The sequence below is a fragment of the Dipodomys merriami genome, unplaced genomic scaffold, assembly GCF_024711535.1.
Source record: "Dipodomys merriami isolate MVZ:Mamm:240054 unplaced genomic scaffold, mDipMer1.0.p SCAF_11, whole genome shotgun sequence".
NCBI lineage: Eukaryota > Metazoa > Chordata > Mammalia > Rodentia > Heteromyidae > Dipodomys > Dipodomys merriami.
Genome location: NW_027202382.1, coordinates 42847322 through 42863412, shown reverse-complemented (window position 1 = coordinate 42863412; position 16091 = coordinate 42847322). Strand labels below are relative to the sequence as shown.

The window sequence follows — 16091 nt, the reverse complement described above, 5'->3', positions numbered from 1 at the left end:
TCCCAGATCGGCTCCATTACCTGGGGAGATACAGTAAACAACCCGCCCCATGATGTCATTGAAAACTATATTTCCCGACATGCAAAGGGAGGCAGTGACTTCAGGTCTCGGACTACAACTCCCGGCGTGCTCTTTGATTCAGAACCGGAAGGAGCCGGAACCGGATGTGCCTCGTCGCTCCTGTGGCGGAGCGTCGGGGAAATGGTGAGCTTGGCGTCCGGGTGCCGCCCAGGTTGGGAAGATTTTAGCGGGTAGGACGGGACGGCTGGGGCTCAAATACCAGGGTTGCTCTCCCTCGGTTTCCTGGATAGGTGAAAACGCCGAGGCCCGGCACACAGCCTGGAGATTGGCGCCGTCTGCCCCTCTGTACAGCTTTTGAATGGATGGGAAGTTTAGCGCCCAAACTGGAGGCGTCGCCGCCTTTCGGCAGTGCCCCCCAAAGAGTCACTTGTCAGCTGAGCCTTCCCTCTCCTCCAGGCCACCGGGACAGACCAGGTGGTGGGACTGGGCCTCGTCGCCGTTAGCCTGCTCATCTTCACCTACTACACCGTCTGGGTGATTCTCTTGGTACGTGTCTGCACCTCCCGCGCTCACCTTCCCCACCTCTGGATCTCGTAGCCGCCCCCAAAAAAACATTTAATCCAAGCACTGTGCGGGTGCTTCACCTGCTTTATCTGAGAAGGATGCTGGTGGCCCCAGCGAATTATAGACGAGGAAATAGGCGCAAGGAGAAGGATCTAGCCCAAAGTCGCATTCTGCTACACTGTGAAGCCCTGTTCAAAGTTACTCTGCCTTCTGGTGAGTCAGCTGGCTCCTGGGCATGGCGAACACCAGGACTTAATGAGTACCTTTAAGACTTAAAAAAAATTTTTTTTTCTTCCGATGTGGGAAAATTTGTTAGTTGCTGCTTAAGAAGTGCAATATAGCGGGGCACCTGTAATCTTAGCTGCTTAGGAGGTTGAGATCTGAGGATTATGGTTTGAAGCTAGTCTAGGCAGGAAAGTCTGTAAGACTTTTTTTTTTTTTTTGGCAGTCCTGAGACTTGACCTCTGGGCCTAGGCTCTGTCCCTGAGCTTCTTTTTCTCAAGGCTAGCACTCTACCACTTGAGCCACAGTGCTAGTTCTAGCTTGCTTTTTCTGTGTATGTGGTACTGAGGATTCAAATCCAGGGCTTCATGCATTCGAGGCAAGCACTCTACCACTAATCCACATTCCCAGCCCCCATAAGATTATTATTATTATTATTTTTGTCGGTCATGGGGCTTGAACTCTGGGCCTGGGCGCTGTCCCTGAGCTCTTCAGCTCAAAGCAAGCACTCTACCACTTGAGCCACAGTGCCACTTCCCCCATTAAGACTTTTATCTCCAATTAAGCATTTTTAAAAAAAGCTGGAACTGGAGCTGTGATGAAAGTGGTCGAGTGCTAGCCCTGAGCAACAGAGCTCAGGGACAGTGCCCAGGCCCTAAGTTCACGCCCCAGGACCAGCAAAAAAGTGCAGTATAAGCCAGCACTGGTGGGTCATGCTTATACTATTAGCTACTCAGGAGACTGAGATCTGAAAATTGTAGTTCAAAATCAGCTCAGAATCAGCCCAGGCAAGAAACTCTGTGAGACTCTTATCTCCAATTAACCACCAAAAAGGCCAGTAGAGGTGTATCTCAAGTGGTAGAGTGGCAGCCTTGAGAGATAAAGCTAAGGGACAGCACCAAGACCCCAGTACTGGCACAAAAGAGAAGACACAAGAGCGCAGGCTGGGAATCCCTGGAGGGATCCTCATAGAGTGCTGGCCTAAGGTACTCAGATCCTCATCATCAAGTAAATACCCAGGAAGCAATTTTATTTTTTTATTTATTCTAGTCCTGGAGCTTGAAGTTAGGGCGTGAGCACTGTCCCTGACCTTCTTTATGCTCAAGGCTACACTCTACCACTTGAGCCACAGCACCACTTCTGGCTTTTTCTGTTTATGTAGTACTGAGGAATTGAACCCAGGGCTTCATGCATGCCAGGCAAGCACTCTACTACTGAGCCACATTGCCAGTCCAACAATTATTTTTTAAAATGAAGAAAGGAAAGGAAGAAATGGTACTGACCCACCACATCTCCCCCCAAAATAAAAGCTATCATTTTAAAGAAAAACAGATGCCTTTCTAGTATTCTCAACATAGCTCCGTGGATGGAGGAGGTGAGCTTGGGACTGGGCAAGTACTCTGGTAAGCAGTACTCACTAGAGCTCTGCCCCCCATGCCAGCCCTTCATCGACAGCCAGCATGTCATCCACAAATACTTCCTGCCCCGAGCCTATGCGGTTGTCATCCCGCTGGCTGCCGGCCTCCTGCTACTCCTGTTTGTGGGTAAGTTTTCTCTTCTCCCAGCACCCATTGCTGCTTCTCTGATCATGGCTGTCTTGAGGCCTTGGGCAGGGCGGTGGAGGGCTCATTTCTGGGCAGGTTTCTGACACTCCTGCACAGCTACTTGAGACTCATCACTACCAACTCTCCCAGGGGTTTTCCTGTTCCTCCTTCAAAGCCACAAGTCAACAACCTCTATGGTCTCCCCAGGGCCAAAGACTCTTGGAACTCTAATGTCTCGCATGTTCCCATCCCTAATCACTTCCTAGGCTACAGTTATACAAGCCCACCTGGACTTATAGTTCCTTTATTTCTCATGACTGGAGACTGTGTCTTTGTTGTTACTGTTTTCAGCACCAGCACAGACTTAGACTATTCCAGGGGAATAGTTTGGATGAATCAACCAGCAGATAGCTGTGTGATAGGAAGAGAGGTAGGGGAGGTGGTTAACAGGTAGACCTTGTTCATGGATCTGAAATACCGACAGCATCTTGCCTGATGGAGGCACTCCTTTGGTGATTGTTGGATCAATGGAGGTGGATGAGGAGGTAGAGCCTGAAAGGTGGTTGGGCAAGCACAGGACCTAGCATGTGGGCCATTCTGTCACACCCCTCCCCCAATTACCTCCTAGCCTCCCCCACCCCTCCACAAAGATCTGAGCGCAGATCTTTCATGGCCTGACTGCTCTGTATTCTAGGACTGTTCATCACCTACGTGATGCTGAAGAACCAGAAGACCAAGAAGGCCCAGTGAGGGGTGGGCAGGGTTGAGGCTGCTGGCTCCTCTGCATTCCCTCCAAGCCAGGGACCAAGGGTTGCAGCCTGCAGGACATCTGGGCCTCATCCTGGAGGACATGGTGGCCTCATCCTGGCTGCCCCACAGCCATCTCCAGAGAGCTGCTTAGGAGCCAGCCTCTGACAGACTGGGGCCCCCTCTCCCACTCACCATTCCAGAAACCAGGAGAGAGGAGGACTGGAAGCTGCCCACTTAACTGCTTCTGTCTCAGCCTGAACCATGATGGTCCTGACCTCTCTGTCAGACTCCTTGTCACCTTTTCCTCTGGACTCTGCCTTCCTGCCCAGTTTCCCTCCTATCTCATGCTGATGATGGACTTCGCAGGTTCTGGGACTGCACATGACCTCTCCTTTCCTCCTGCATGTCCTCCCCTCCACCAAGTCAGTTCTTCCGGGTCTGACATAGCTCAGGTCCCACAAGGACCTCTGGACCTGGAAAGCCCTAGGAAAGGACTGACAGACCCCAGGACCATAGGACCACGCCAGTCCCCTCAGCCCCAGGCCTGTTTGGAAGAAGTTAAGAATAAATGTTGATCATGTGTTTGACTCTGTTATTTGTGAATGAGGAGCTGTGCTGTAGGGGCAGAGCTGACCCTGCCTTGGACTCAGATCAGAAGGCTCTGGTTATTCAGTGACTCAAATGCCTCTTCTGCACTGTCCCTCTTTTGGACATGGAATAAGGCAGGAACTAGGACAGATGTGGTTCTGGCTGGGTAGCACTCAACATTGGGGTTCAGCAAAAGTCTAGGCACATATCTGCCATACCTTCCCTATGGTACCTTGGCCAAGGCCCCTTAGGGACCCTCCGGTCATTCCCCTAAAAGCTTAAGCCCATTGTCTGTTTACCCAGCTTAGTGGAGTCCTGAGCTGCCTATGAGTCAAAGGCCCCTTCTGTGTTCTGGTGGGGTGAGACAGTGCAGGCTCCAGCCCTTGCTAGGCCCCCTGTGGGCAGTAGCTCTTCCAGTGTTCCAGTGCCTATAGGAATCTTCTGTCCTCCCAATGGTGGGTGTTCACTCAGCTGCCCACTGGGCGTTGGGTGCCTCCCCCAGCCTCAGGAGTGTCTTGCGAATGTTCTCCCCTCCCCCGCCTCTGGCTGCCTCTTCCCAGTATTCCCCAAGTGTGCTCCCAGCCCCACTTCCAGGACTCTTTGTCAACCTGGAAATTCCCTCCAGGACCCTCCTCCCTCTCTTTGGCCTCTTTCATGATTTCCTTCCCCTCCCCCATTCCCTCCCAGGCTGCACTGAGTCTCTGGCCCCATCACTCTAAGAAAGATGACCCACTCAGCATGCAGTAAAGGCCTTTAAATCTGATCCAGTCCTGATCCTCGGCCCCATCTGGCTGTGACATCCCCTGAATGCATCTCAGATACTCTTGGTGTCTCTGATGACAGGTCACCTGCTTGATGTTATCTGTTCTACTATGAAATACTGGGCTCTGAGGACTGTCTGTGGCCTTCTCTCTCCACATCCTCCCTTGCTGATCTCATGATACTGTGGGGAGGAGGGCGTAGATGGAGCCCTGTAAGATGACAAGAAGGAAAGAGGCAGAGGGGAGTCTGGGGGTAAAATACTTTAGACAGGGCACAGCAAATGAAAACGCCTGCAGGTGAGACTTCGGTGGCTGGCTAGGGGACATAGGGAGGAAGAATGATGGGAGTTGTTGGGTCTGGTGTAGGACAGACAGCCCGGGGCCACGGAGAAGAGTTTTTGTCCCGTTGCAGTAGGAAGCCACTTGAGGCTTAAAGCAGGAGAGTGACATCATCTGATTCATTCTTTTAAAAGATCATGCTGGCAGCTGTGTTCCTCCTGCTCCCTCATTACTGAGCCTCCCCAGTGGAGGTGCCAAATATAGGTGTTGAATGAATGAATGGATGCCTGACTTCCTGTGCGACCTGGAGGTAGTCACTTCTTTCTCTGGACCTTAGTTTCTTCACAGGCAAAGACAAGAATCAGTGGGAATTTCATGCCTGAATAGGTGGGCGGGGCAGGACTTAGTTTACCCTAGAGGCCCCAAAACCTGCACCTCACTCCCGGGGGAAATTGAGGGGAGAGTCGACCATCCGTTTCCAGGACCCCAGCCGAGGCCGGCAGCCCCACCCCACCGGGACCTGGGTCCGAAGGATGCTGCAGCCGCGGGGGCGGGACCCGCCGGCGGTCACCAGCGCCCCTCCCGCGCGGATAGGGCGCGGTAATCATCTCTGCCTCGTGATTGGTCCGTCCCGAGGCAGGGGCGGGGCCTGGTGCCTGCAGCGGGGCAGCCGGGACGTAGCTCAAGCCCAGGAAGCTGCTGAAGGGGGGCCATGGCCGGGCCAAGCCCCGGGCCTCGCAAGGTATGTGCGGACTTGAGGGGGAACCGGAGGGAAAAGGGTTGGTGGGCGGCAACTGGGCCTCCCCTCCGCCAGCGGCGCAGACACGCCCCCATGCCAGCCAGGGAGGGGCCCTGCCTGGGCGAGGACCAGGACACGCCCCGCTTGGGGCGCAGGTATGAAGACGGGGTGTGATCTGGCGGGTGACTCCCGCCAGGTCTGTCTCAGTGTCCTTCTGGGATAAATGATCATGAAAGCTCTTTCATAGGGTTGCTAAGGAGCTCGAGCTCTCGGCCAGTTTGGGGGCACATGGGGGGGCGCCCAGTTAGTAATGAAACGAATGGTATGACCTCAGCGTCATGCTGACCCTCCGCGCTGGCCGGGAGAAGTCGGTACAGACCCGAGGGCAGAGTTCACCGCATCCTCCTGCTGCTCTCAAGACCCGTGCACAGATTCCAAACTCAACAGGAAGAGTTAATACCAGTCACCAAGGGGCCTGGGTTGGTTGACCCAGGTGATGTACCCACTAGGGTTGTGCATCGAGAGAACGGGTCAATCCCAGCTGGGTTTGACTGCAGAACGCAGGCTCTGCCTACATTTTATTTAGATGCTGATTCCGAGCCAGGTGAGTGAGCCTGGTGAGGAACCCTACCTTATCGCTGCAGAGACCCAGGCAGAGCCAAATGAAGGGAAGGCTCATAGGTAGTGGAAATGGGACTTGGACTTGGTTGGGTCTTTCCCCTTCTGAGATGCCACCACATGCTCTTTGCCTTCCTGTGCCTCTTCCTCCTAGATCCTGGCCCCCTCTCCTGAGGCTGGACACAGAACAGCCACCTCCAGCCGCCGTGGCTTCCTCTGGCGCCTACGGGACAAGCAGTGCCGCCTGGGCCTGTTTGAGATTGACCCGGGACATGAGCTGCATAGGTTGACATGTATGATGCAGGCAGGACTGTGGGCTGCCATGCAGGTCTCCATCGACCACCCACCCATGGTGAATTGGCACACCCCCAAAACACTGAGGGCAAGACCTAGCCGATGGTCTGTCTTGCTAATAAAGCTACACTGGGACCAGAGAAGGGCACTTCAGAGGAAGAAGGCAGGGACTTGTGCAGGGATGGGATGGTGGGCGCTCCCAGGTTGGCAACTGGAATGTTCTGGATGTTGGCTGTGTGAGGAACCCCCTTACCGAATTGATTGCTGTGTGATTTGTAATTTGTCATGGGCTCAGTATCCCCATCTGTATAACTGGTGGGGTGATTATATTTCTTGGTTTCTGAGGCCCTCTCAGCTCTTCCAGAGTGTGATGGTTAAGGGACCCCACCCCCACTAGGCCAGCCCAGCCCATTCTCCCTGGAGCTCAAGCTAGGGCCCTGCTAGCTCAGCAGAAAGGGTCACCCAGCTGCCAGCTCAGCAGCAGAGCAGGCGGGTGAGCATATATGTTGTCTCTGTGTGTGCCCATGTGCCTAGTCTGACCACATCCTACAGGATGGGCAGGAGAGTACGAGATCCAAGGGGAGTCCTCTAAATCATAACCTAACCTCATCACCTGCTAAAAATCTCCTATGCCTCCAGCCTGGCCTGGCCACCCTGCAAGGGACAGCAGTCCAGTCCATCCACGTTCTATCCTCTGCCCTGGCTGCAGACACTGCGATCCCTTTTCTTGCTGGTAGCCACCAGTGCTGTTTGCATTGTCATGAGCACCCTTGAGGGTTCAGCTCAGAAGTCATCTCCTCCAGGCAGCCTCTCAGATCTGGCCCTAGCCTGCATCAGGTGATCATTTGGCTTTTGGGCTATCTCCATGTACTGGGATGGAATTGGCTTCATGTGTCTAAGGACACATGCTCAACTTGAACTCAAGACTTTGGTGCTGGGGACCCAGTGGTAAATGAGACACATCTAGGCCCTGCCTCCCGTCATTCTTCCTCCTCCAACCCTGAGCAATGAAGCAGCCCATTGCAGGCACACTCAGGGACGTCATGGGTTCTGTTTTGCTGAAGGACCCAAATGGAGGCTGGGGTGCAGGTACAGGACACTTAAAGATCCTCAGGTGGGCGGCGGCAGGCCTTGACTTGCCTTGAGACCCTCTACCTATCTCTGCAGGGCTCACCCACCCAGGAGGATTTCTCTGAAGTCATGACCCAGGTTCATGAGGAGGTAGGAAGCCCGAGACGGGTGGAAGGGGCCCGTAATGGCCTTTGTTCCCCTTGTCGGAGTTTCCTGACTGCATGGTGGGTAACGTAGCCCCTGAGGCCTTTGGAGGAAGGGTGTGGTCATCCTGACGCTCCTGCACCAAGGCCACCTGCACCTGGACCGGCACAGACCCCCTTGGGGCCGCTTTCCCCCTGCAGGGCTTCGAGCTGGGCACCCTGGCCGGCCCGGCCTTCGCGCGGCTGCGGCGCTCCCTGGGCCTGGTGGAGGAGGACTACCAGGCTGCGCTGGGCCCCGGTGGCCCCTACCTCCAGTTCCTCAGCACCTCTAAGAGCAAGGCCAGCTTCTTTCTGTCGTGAGCTGGCGGCGGGGCGGCGGGGATGCGGGGATGCGGGGCGGCGGGGATGCGGGGATGCGGGGCGCGCTCTTTGAGACTCACGGGCGGCCCAGGTCCTCAGGGACGCGGTGGGAGCCGCTCCAGCCAGCTTGGGGGGAACCTTGTGCTTCCGCCTCGCAGCCACGACCAGCGCTTCTTCCTGAAGACCCAGCAGCGCCAGGAGGTACAGGTGCTGCTCGCCCACCTGCCCCGCTACGTACAGCACCTGGAGCGGCACCCGCACTCTCTGCTCGCCCGGTTGCTGGGTACCGGGGGCCGGGGGCGGGGCCTGCGTGGCAAAGTATCCGGAGAGGGCGGGCTCGTGGGCGGGGCTGGCTCTGGGGCGGGGCCAGGAGAAGCCGGCTGTGATTGGACACTCCGGGGGGCGGGGCCCAGACCTCTTTGAGCTGTGTGGCTGGGGCTGGGCATCTTGACCTAAACTGAGGAAAAGTCGTGTGGGCGGGGCCTTGAGGGATGGAGCCGTTCTTGAGCGGGCAGGGACCTGGTTCTGGGGTTGCGGACTCTGGGGTGCTCACCTGACGCCCTGTCCCCTTTCCAGGAGTGCACAGTCTGCGGGTGGCCCAGGGAAAGAAGGTGGGTGAGGTAGAGGCAGGTGACTGGGCGGAGGGGTGTCCGGAGGGGAGATCCTGACTTCCCTCACTCCCCACCCCCGCCTCAGAAATACTTCATCATCATGCAGAGCGTCTTCTACCCCACCGGCCGCATCTCTGAGAGGTGAGTCCCCTCACGCCCCCCTAACAGAGCCTTGACCCCAACTCACACGCACCACCCCAACCCCCTATCACCACCGGCCACGTGGTACAGAAAGAGAAGGGAACAGCGTGCTGGAGGCTCACGCCTGTCATCCTAGCTACTCCCGAGGCTGAGATCTGAGGATCACAGTTGGAAGCCAGCCTGGGCAAGAGGATCCATGAGACGTGTGTGTGTGTGTGTGTGTGTGTGTGTGTGTGTGTGTGTGTGTGTGTGTGTGTGTTCTGGAGCTTAAACTCAGGGCCTGGACACTGTCCCTGAACTTCTTTTGCTCAAGGCTTGCACTCTACCACTTGAGCCACAGCACTGCTTCTGGCCTTTTCTGTTTATGAGGTACTGAGGAACTGAACCCAGGGCTTCATGCATGCTAAGGAAGTACTCCACCACTAAGCCACATTCCCAGCCCCTTCCCTGAGCTTTTTTGCCCAAATTTGGATCTCTACCATTTGAACCACAGCTCCATTTCCTACTTTTTGGTAGTTAATTCGAGATAAGAATTTCACAGACTTTCCTGTCTGGGCTGTCTTTGAACTGCAATCCTCAGATCTCAAGACTCCTGAGTAGCTAGGATTTACAGGTGACAGCCACTTGGTGCCCAGCTTGCCCATGAGACTCTTAACTACAATAAACTACTCACAAAAAACTGGAAATGGAGGTGTGGTTCAAGTGGTAGAACACTAGCTTTGAGTAAAAAAGCTCAGGGGCAGTGCCCAGGCCTTGAGTTCAAGCCTTAGAACTGGAGCACCATGGGGCTGGGAAGGTGGCTCAGTGGTAGAGCGCTTGCCTTTCATGCATGAGGCCCTGGGTTCGATTCCTCAGCACCACATAAGCAAAAAGAAAAAAGCCAGAAGTGACACTGTGGCTCAAGTGGTAGAGCACTAGCCTTGAGCTGAAGAGCTGAGGGACAGTGCCCAGGCCCAGAGTTCAGGACCCATGACCGGACCCCCCCCCAAAAAAAAAAGAACTGGAGCACCATGCATGCATGCACACATGACACATATACACACACACACACACACACACACACACACACACACACACACATACACACACGGCCAGCATCTCTTGAGTAACTCAAACCTTAGGTGCTCCATTGAGCTGTAGGTGTTTTTTCGTGTCTGTGCTGGTAGTGAGTCTTGAACTCAGGGACTGGGTGTTGTCAAAGCTCTACCACTCAAGCCTCACCTCCACTTCTGGCTTTTTACATTAATTGGAAATAAGTCTCAGTCTGCCTGCAAACCATGATCCTCAGATCTCAGTCTCCTGAGTAGCTAGGATTTACAGGCATAAGCAACCTGGACCTGGCATAATCTTAAAAAAAAAAAAAAATCTTCTTTACCCTGAGCTGGGCAGGTCACGCCTGTAATTCTAGCTATTCAGAAGGCTGAGATCTGCAGATCAAGGTTTGAATCCAGCCAGGCAGCCAGAAAAGTCATGAGACTCTTATATATAATTTACTTGAGTGGCTCAAGGGGTAGAGTGCTAGTCTTGAGAGAAATAAAAAAGCTCAGGAACAGTGCATAGGCCCTGAATTAAGGCCCCAGGATCACTACTCCCCCTGACACCATAAAGAAGAAGGAAGAGGAAGAAGAGGAAGAGGAAGAGCACCCTGAGGGGTGGCTGTTGTCACCATCATATTTTTTTATACTTTCTCCTTCCTTTTTTCCTTTTTCCTTCCTTCCTTCCCACACTCTCTGTCCTTCCTTCCTTTCTTCCTCCTCCTCACCTTCCTTTTCCTCTTCCTCCTCTCGTCTTCTTCTTCTTCTTCTTCTTCTTCTTCTTCTTCTTCTTCTTCTTCTTCTTCTTCTTCTTCTTCTTCTCCTCCTCCTCCTCCTCCTCCTCCTCCTCCTCCTCCTCCTCCTCCTCCTCCTCCTCCTTCTTCCTTCTTCTTCTTCTTCTTCTTCTTCTTCTTCTTCTTCTTCTTCTTCTTCTTCTTCTTCTTCTTCTTCTTCTTCTTCTTCTTCTTCTTCTTCTTCTTTCTTCTTTCTTCTCCCCCCCCCCTTTCTCTATACATATATACAGGGTCTCCTCATGTAGCCAAGGCTCACCTTGAACACAACCTGGCTTCCTGACTACACCTTCAGAGTTCTAGGAGTTCAGACAGACACCACCACACCTAACTAACCAGCTTCATTTTCTAGCTGAGAAACTGGAAGGCCAAGATTGGACAGCCAGTAGGATCAAGGATTCAAAGCCAACCTCTCTTAACTGTATCCTACCTTGTCTCTGTCCCAGGTTCTCTATTAGCAATTTCCCCAGGCCCTGCTGTTTCCTTCTGGCCCCAAGTGAAAATATTTGTGTCCAGGATACAATGTGTTGGGAGACACACCGGCAGGGCTTGCATGTGGGCTGTGCTTCTGAAGACCTGTGTGTGAATTCTGCCTTTGTGTGTTTGTGTGTGACAATATTGGGGCTTGAACTCAGGGCTGGCTTTTTTGCTTACAGCTGTTGCTCTGCTACTTGAGTCACATTCCCATTTAAGGCTTTTTGCTAGTAGAGGTAAGAGTCTCTTGGATTTGTTTGCTCAGGCAGGTTTTGAACCTTGATCATCAGATCTCAGCCTCCTGAGTAGCTAGAATTACAGGTGTGAGCTACCAGCACTGGGTTTTGCTCTGGTTTTCACTTACAGTGTGACACAAGCAAGTCAGAGGAAATCTCTACGTTTGTTTCTTCATCTTTCATCAGGGACACAGACCAGGCGGGCTGAGGGGTGGAATGCGATGTATTGGCATATACTTGAGCAGTCAGCCAGCGACTGTTTCCAATGAATATCTTGTGAGGGTCACCAGCTGGACTTCTCCTCCCACCCCCTAGGTATGACATCAAGGGCTGTGAGGTGAGCCGCTGGGTGGAGCCCGCCCCTGAAGGAAGCCCTCTTGTTCTCGTGCTGAAGGACCTCAACTTTCAGGGCAAGACCATCAACCTGGGTGAGCCACAGAGTAGTTCCTGGCTTCCTCTTCCTCCATTCAGGGTGGAGTTGGGAAGGGGACCCTGGCACTTCCCTCTTCCCAAATCCTCTAAGACCAGTAGAGTGCTAGCCTTGAGCTGAAGAGCTGAGGGACAGCGCCCAGGCCCAGAGTTCAGGCCCACGACTGGACCCAAAAAAACAAAAAAACAAAAAACAAAAAACATTTGGGCTGGGAAGGTGGCTTAGTGGTAGAGCGCTTGCCTTGCATGCCAGAGGCCCTGGGTTCGATTCCTCAGCACCACATAAGCAAAACGAAAAAAGCCGGAACTGGCGCTGTGGCTCAAGTGGTAGAGTGCTAGCCTTGAGCTGAAGAGCTGAGGGACAGCGCCCAGGCCCAGAATTCAGGCTCCACAACTGGACCCCCCCCCCAAAAAAAAGAAAACCCAAACTGGACAAATCCCAGCTTCTCAGGAGGCTGAGATCTAGAGGTCGTGTTTTGAAGCCAGTCTGCGCAGACAAATCTGAGACTCTCATTTCTGATTAAGCAGAAAAAAAAAAAAAAAAAAAAAACACCTGGAACTAGAGCTGTGGCTCAAGGGCTAGCCTTGAGCAAAAGAGCTAAGGGACAAAGTGGAGGCCCTGAGCTCAAACCCCAATATCAGCACATTCACACACACACACACACACACACACACACACACACACATGAGCACACAAGCCTGGATTCTGAAATCAGATGGGATTAAAATGCTGGCTTCAGACAAGTAACTGGGTGACTGACATAAACTGTAGCTGAGTTTTCGTTTGTGAAGTGGGTTGGATAATGATTCCTGCCCTCCTAGGGCAGGAGCAAGTGGAGCCCTGAGGCTGGCACGTTGCTGAGAGCTTGGGCGGGTGCTGCAGGGTCCCAGAGGAGCTGGCTGCTCCGCCAGATAGAACTGGACACCACCTTCCTGCGGGAGCTCAATGTTCTGGACTACAGCCTCCTGATGGCCTTCCAGCGTCTCCATGATGATGAGCGGGGCCAGGGCAGCAGCCTCATCTTCTGCACGGCTAGGTGAGCACCCTGTCCCCAGGGCAGTGGCAAGAATGGTTGTGTGAAGACAAGCCAGTGGATGTGGGATATAATCAAGGCAAAGGCTGGCAAGGGCAGTGTGTGGGGCATGTATGTGGGGGCTGTACAGGGTGGAGGACTGGAGAAACTGGTTGGTAGAGGCAAAAGAGAACAGATGAGCCACAGAGCAGGGAACAGAACTGACCAAGTACAGTGGCACAAGGGCATGGTGGCTGACTTATAGAATCTGCCCATTTTTCAGCAGGGAGTGTGGAGCTTTGGAAGGTTTTGGAGCAGCAGAACAAACTGTTTGATTTCTGTCATAGAAAGAGCTCTTGAGCCAGGCAAAAGTGGCTCACACTTGTAATCCTAGCAAACCAGGAGAATGAGATCTGAAGGTCACAATTCAAAGCCAGCCTGGGCAAGAAAGGCCATAAGACTCTTAACACCAATAACCCTCCCCGCTTATCTTCTCCCTCGCTCCCCGCAGAGAAGTGGCTCAAGTGGTAGTACACCAGCCTTGAGTGAAAAGTCTCAGGAACAGTGTCCAGGCCCTGAGTTCAAGCCCCAGAACCCCCCACCCACACAAACGCATAGCAGTTTTATTTCACCCACACTGTACCTCTCCGTGGGGACTGGCTGCATTCCTGTGGCTGGTGACTGCATGCTGGGCAGTACAGCTTGAGACCATTGGGGCCTCCAATGTACCTGGTGCCCCAGACCAGAGCACACAGAGGTGTGGGAACAGGCTGGGGCTTCCTGGCAGAGACAGCCCTCTCACCCTCCTTCTGGCCCACATGCAGATCTATGCACGGGGTGCAAAGCCCTGAAGATCCGGGAGCCCAGAACCGTCGGCTGCTGCCCGATTCCCCCAATGCCCTCCACATCCTGGATGGGCCCGAGCAACGCTATTTCCTGGGCCTGGTGGATCTCTCCACAGTCTATGGGCTCCGCAAGCGGCTGGAACACTTGTGGAAGACACTGCGTTACCCAGGCAGGTCCTTCTCCACTGTCAGTCCAGCTTGCTATGCCCGTCGCCTGTGCCAGTGGGTGGAGACACACACCGAGTGACCAACGTCTGGCTTCAATGCTCCCCATCTGGACAAGGGCCCCTGCCAGGACCAGGGAGCTTTCCTGCTGTTCCAAGTGATGGCCACACGAGGGCGGCACGTTCCAACTCATGCAGAGGTTCGCCTGCTATTTCAAGTAATGGCCACATGAGGGCAGCACACTAACTCATGCAAGGACCTGGCCTGCTGTTCCAAGTGTTGGCACAGGAGGGCAGCACCCTGTAACTCATGCAGGGAGCTGGCCTGCTGTTCCAAGTGGTGGCCACACGTGGGTAGCACTCTGTAACCCATGCAGGGAGTTCATCTGCTGTTTCAAGTAATGGCCACAGGGGGAAGCATACCCTAAAGCCAGGGGGAAGCATACCCTAAAGCGTGAAAGGAGCCCACCTACTGTTTCAAGTGATGGCCACACGAGGGCAGCACGCCCTAACATACAGGGAGCTCACCTGCTGTTCCAAATGATGACCACAGGAGGGCAGTACGCCCTAAAGCCTGAAAGGAATCCTGCTTGCTGTTCCAAGTGATGGCCACACGAGGGCAGCACGCTCTAACATGCAGGGAGCCCTACTGTGGTTCCAAGTGATGGCCACACGAGGGCAGCATGCCCCACCTCATGTTCTAACAACTTGGCCCCATTCACGGTGGTGCCAAGGACTCCCCTACGTTATTGGCTTATTTAACCCTAAAAAAGGACCAAAAAAACCCCAAAACCCTATTATTCTCTTTTTTTTTTTGGGTCCAGTCGTGGGGCCTGAACTCTGGGCCTGGGAGCTGTCCCTCAGCTCTTCAGCTCAAGGCTAGCGCTCTACCACTTGAGCCACAGCGCCACTTCCGGCTTTTTTCTTTTTGCTTATGTGGTGCTGAGGAATCGAACCCAGGGCCTCGAGCATGCAAGGCAAGCGCTATACCACTGAGCCACCTTCCCAGTCCCTATTATTCTCTTTTTACAGACCACAAAATGGAGGCTTGGGAGGGGAGTGAAGAGGCTAAAAGATACCATTCAGTAGTAATGCTGAACCAGGATTCAAAACACCAGAGCCCTCAGTTCTGGGGAAAAGAGGAAGCTGCCTTGATGGGGAAACTGAGGCCCAGAGACTTTGAGGGGTTGATGGACTCGTAAGTGGCAAGGTCAGCCCAAAGACCCAGGCTCCTGCAAGGGAGATCCTCTTAGGGTTTTCTGGAGCTCTGTGGAGCATTTTGTAGGGTCGCATTGACCTCTAGTGAATTCCACCCTTCTTGGAGAGTCACTTTTCTCTTCTGTGAAATGGGCACAAGGCTTAGTAGTCAGACCCATGATTCTGAACTACCACCATGGTGGCCCATGAGGCTACCATCTAGGCCTATGGGAAGCCTAAATATCCCCTGGCTACCCCCTCCTTCCCGCCTCTAGGAACCAGCCTGACTTCCACCCTCAGTCCAATCCAATCACCCAAGCAGGCCTTTCTTCCTGAGCTGTTCTAGAGCCTGGCTGTGTAACCAGGAAAAAGGTGCTAAATCTCTCTGTGCTTCAGTCATCTAATATGTGAAATAGGATGCTAGAGGACCTCTTTAACTCATTAAATGTTTATTGAGCACCTCCCATGTCATAGGCTCCATGCTGGGCTCTGAAGATCTGGGCATGGTCTATGCGTACACATTCAGAACCCTGGAAGGTCCCTCCACCTGGATACTGGGGACGCTGGGGACCTGGTGGCTTGCACCTGTGATCACTCCGGAGCGTGAGATCTGAGAATTGTGGTTTGAAGCCAGTAGGGTCAGGAAAGTCTATGAAACTTTTTTTTTTTTTTTTTGGTATGGGGCTTGAACTCTGGGCCTAGGCACTGTCCCTCAGCTCTTCAGCTCAAGTTAAGTGCTCTACCACTTGAGCCACAGCGCCACTTCCAGTTTTCTAGTGGTTTATTGGAGATAAGAGTCTCATGGACTTTCCTGCTCAGGCTGGCTTTGAACCGTGATCCTCAGATCTCAGCCTCCTGAGTAGCTAGGATTACAGGCATGAGCCACGAGCACCCGGCAAGTCTATTAAACTCTTATCTCTAGCCAACAAAAAGCCAGAAGTGGAGCTGTGGATCAAGTGGTTGAGCACCAGCCTTGAGTGAAAAAGCTAAGGCCTAGCACCCATGTCATGAGATCAAGTTTCAGTACTGGCACAGAAAAAAATAAAAGAAGACATAGAGGAGACGTATGGGGAGAGGAGCTTGAGGTGTGAGTGAAAGGAGACATTTCAGCTGGAGGGAGCTATGTGTTCGTGGGGCTGTGTGGGCTCAGGATGGACTCTACACCAGGCCATCAGGAACTTGGAAAAGCCACTTGATGACAT

General features: G+C 53.5%; 2 protein-coding genes across 2 annotated transcripts; both read left to right on the top strand.

Moving 5' to 3' along the window:
• Positions 1-150: 150 nt before the first annotated feature.
• On the top strand, positions 151-3685 carry Dpm2 (dolichyl-phosphate mannosyltransferase subunit 2, regulatory). The gene is made up of 4 exons (XM_070014364.1): positions 151-204; positions 478-567; positions 2249-2351; positions 3046-3685. The coding sequence occupies exons 1-4, from the start codon at positions 202-204 to the stop codon at positions 3099-3101; spliced, it is 252 nt and encodes an 83-aa protein (XP_069870465.1). The 5' UTR covers positions 151-201; the 3' UTR covers positions 3102-3685.
• Positions 3686-5398: 1713 nt separating this feature from the next.
• Positions 5399-15341, top strand: Pip5kl1 (phosphatidylinositol-4-phosphate 5-kinase like 1). The gene is made up of 10 exons (XM_070006532.1): positions 5399-5471; positions 6241-6438; positions 7548-7601; positions 7796-7950; positions 8113-8237; positions 8531-8565; positions 8651-8706; positions 11557-11669; positions 12554-12707; positions 13508-15341. The coding sequence occupies exons 1-10, from the start codon at positions 5442-5444 to the stop codon at positions 13773-13775; spliced, it is 1188 nt and encodes a 395-aa protein (XP_069862633.1). The 5' UTR covers positions 5399-5441; the 3' UTR covers positions 13776-15341.
• Positions 15342-16091: the final 750 nt, after the last annotated feature.

What these genes read in the sequence shown, in the direction of transcription:
- Dpm2 (XM_070014364.1), top strand. An exon ending in CCGTCTGGGTGATTCTCTTG is followed by an intron (nt 568 to 2,248) that starts GTACGTGTCTGC and finishes CCCCCATGCCAG; the next exon opens with CCCTTCATCGACAGCCAGCA. An exon ending in CCTGCTACTCCTGTTTGTGG is followed by an intron (nt 2,352 to 3,045) that starts GTAAGTTTTCTC and finishes TCTGTATTCTAG; the next exon opens with GACTGTTCATCACCTACGTG.
- Pip5kl1 (XM_070006532.1), top strand. Translation starts at nt 5,442, where the DNA reads ATGGCCGGGCCAAGCCCCGGGCCTCGCAAG. An exon ending in CCATCGACCACCCACCCATG is followed by an intron (nt 6,439 to 7,547) that starts GTGAATTGGCAC and finishes CTATCTCTGCAG; the next exon opens with GGCTCACCCACCCAGGAGGA. An exon ending in ACCGGCCGCATCTCTGAGAG is followed by an intron (nt 8,707 to 11,556) that starts GTGAGTCCCCTC and finishes CCCACCCCCTAG; the next exon opens with GTATGACATCAAGGGCTGTG.